The sequence below is a fragment of the Plectropomus leopardus genome, unplaced genomic scaffold (genome assembly GCF_008729295.1).
Source record: "Plectropomus leopardus isolate mb unplaced genomic scaffold, YSFRI_Pleo_2.0 unplaced_scaffold26287, whole genome shotgun sequence".
Lineage (NCBI taxonomy): Eukaryota > Metazoa > Chordata > Actinopteri > Perciformes > Serranidae > Plectropomus > Plectropomus leopardus.
The window spans coordinates 1-1,201 of record NW_024628587.1 but is presented as its reverse complement, the minus strand read 5'-3'; the positions used below and the strand labels follow the sequence as shown (position 1 = coordinate 1,201).

Here is a 1,201-nt window from a genome sequence, read left to right as displayed (position 1 = left end):
TCTGAAAGTGACCGCAGGTCAAAGTAATACTTGGCGTAGACGCTGGACGGCACGTTGATGTTGAACTGCAGCAGCTCCAGAAACTGCCGCTCCAGCTCATTCCTGTTTGAGAGTAACAAGCTGGAGGTTCATTCATGAAATCGATACGCACAATATGGAAAATGCATACTAATACAAGTCAGCACCTTTCATTTTCAACCTTATCCAAGAATTAATCTTAATTCTTAAACAAAGTCCTGAATATAAGACCAGCTGTGTTTCTTCACCTTTTGAAACCTGGAGCGACATCACTTTTCTTGATGCCTTTCATAAGTATTTAAACCTTTGAAGTCTGAGCAAATTTGTGTAATTTCTTTTTTTAACATGGATAAAAAGACAAAGAGCAACTTGGTAAGAAATGTTCAACAAATTGCAAGAAATTAGCAGATTTAGAAAATTATTTTTATGAAGTTAGGGGAAAATGCTGCTTCAGCACTTTTTCTGGGTTATTTCTTCCTTTTTTAAAACTTTTTTTCTTTGTTTTTTTAACAAATTTTCTGGTAATTTTCTTGTGCTTTTTTACTAATTTCTTGCTGTTTTTTGGTTTATTTCTTCTCCCATTACTCATTGCTTTCTTCCCACGTTTTTGACATAAATAAAGCCAATTTTCAAAGGGTTCAAATAAATAAACTCACATGTCCTCCACGGTGATATCCTTCAGGATCTGGCAGTAGTCAACGTTCCAGACGGCCTGGTCATCCCAGACTTTTGAGGCCAGCAAGATAGCACCCAGGACAATCCTCTTCCAGTTACCAGGACAGATGTCAATCTCTGCGTAGGTCAGGAGCCTCTCCAGGTAGACCTGCGCCACATCGCAGAGAAAGCAACACTTAAAACTGGGCATGAGAGAAAAGCTGAAGAAAACAATTCAAAGAGAGGAAAAAGGACATGTTTTTAGGACAAAAAGCTAAAAACAATAATTAAAAGTCTAACAAATTCTCAATGTGTCTAACTCATTTACGTTCCTCGCTCTGCTCAGCGGTGTCAGGAGGTGTACGTCCTCTCTTTCCTGTATGACATCCTGCATTCATCACTCTCTGAGACCCACAGACGACATTTGGGCTGCACAGTCTCATCACCAATTTACACACATCCCTGGCTTGTCTCAACACATCAGGGTGCACTCTCCCCCGCAGCCCAAACAGAAACTGTGTGTGATTAC

General features: G+C 39.9%; 1 protein-coding gene across 1 annotated transcript; it reads right to left on the bottom strand.

Annotated features, from left to right (window-relative positions):
- Positions 1-8: 8 nt before the first annotated feature.
- On the bottom strand, positions 9-841 carry LOC121966909 (cyclin-Y-like; the record flags this gene model as incomplete). The annotated part of the gene is made up of 2 exons (XM_042516978.1): positions 9-102; positions 675-841. Coding segments are annotated over 2 exons (261 nt in total), but the record flags the coding sequence as incomplete, so codon positions are not given.
- Positions 842-1,201: the final 360 nt, after the last annotated feature.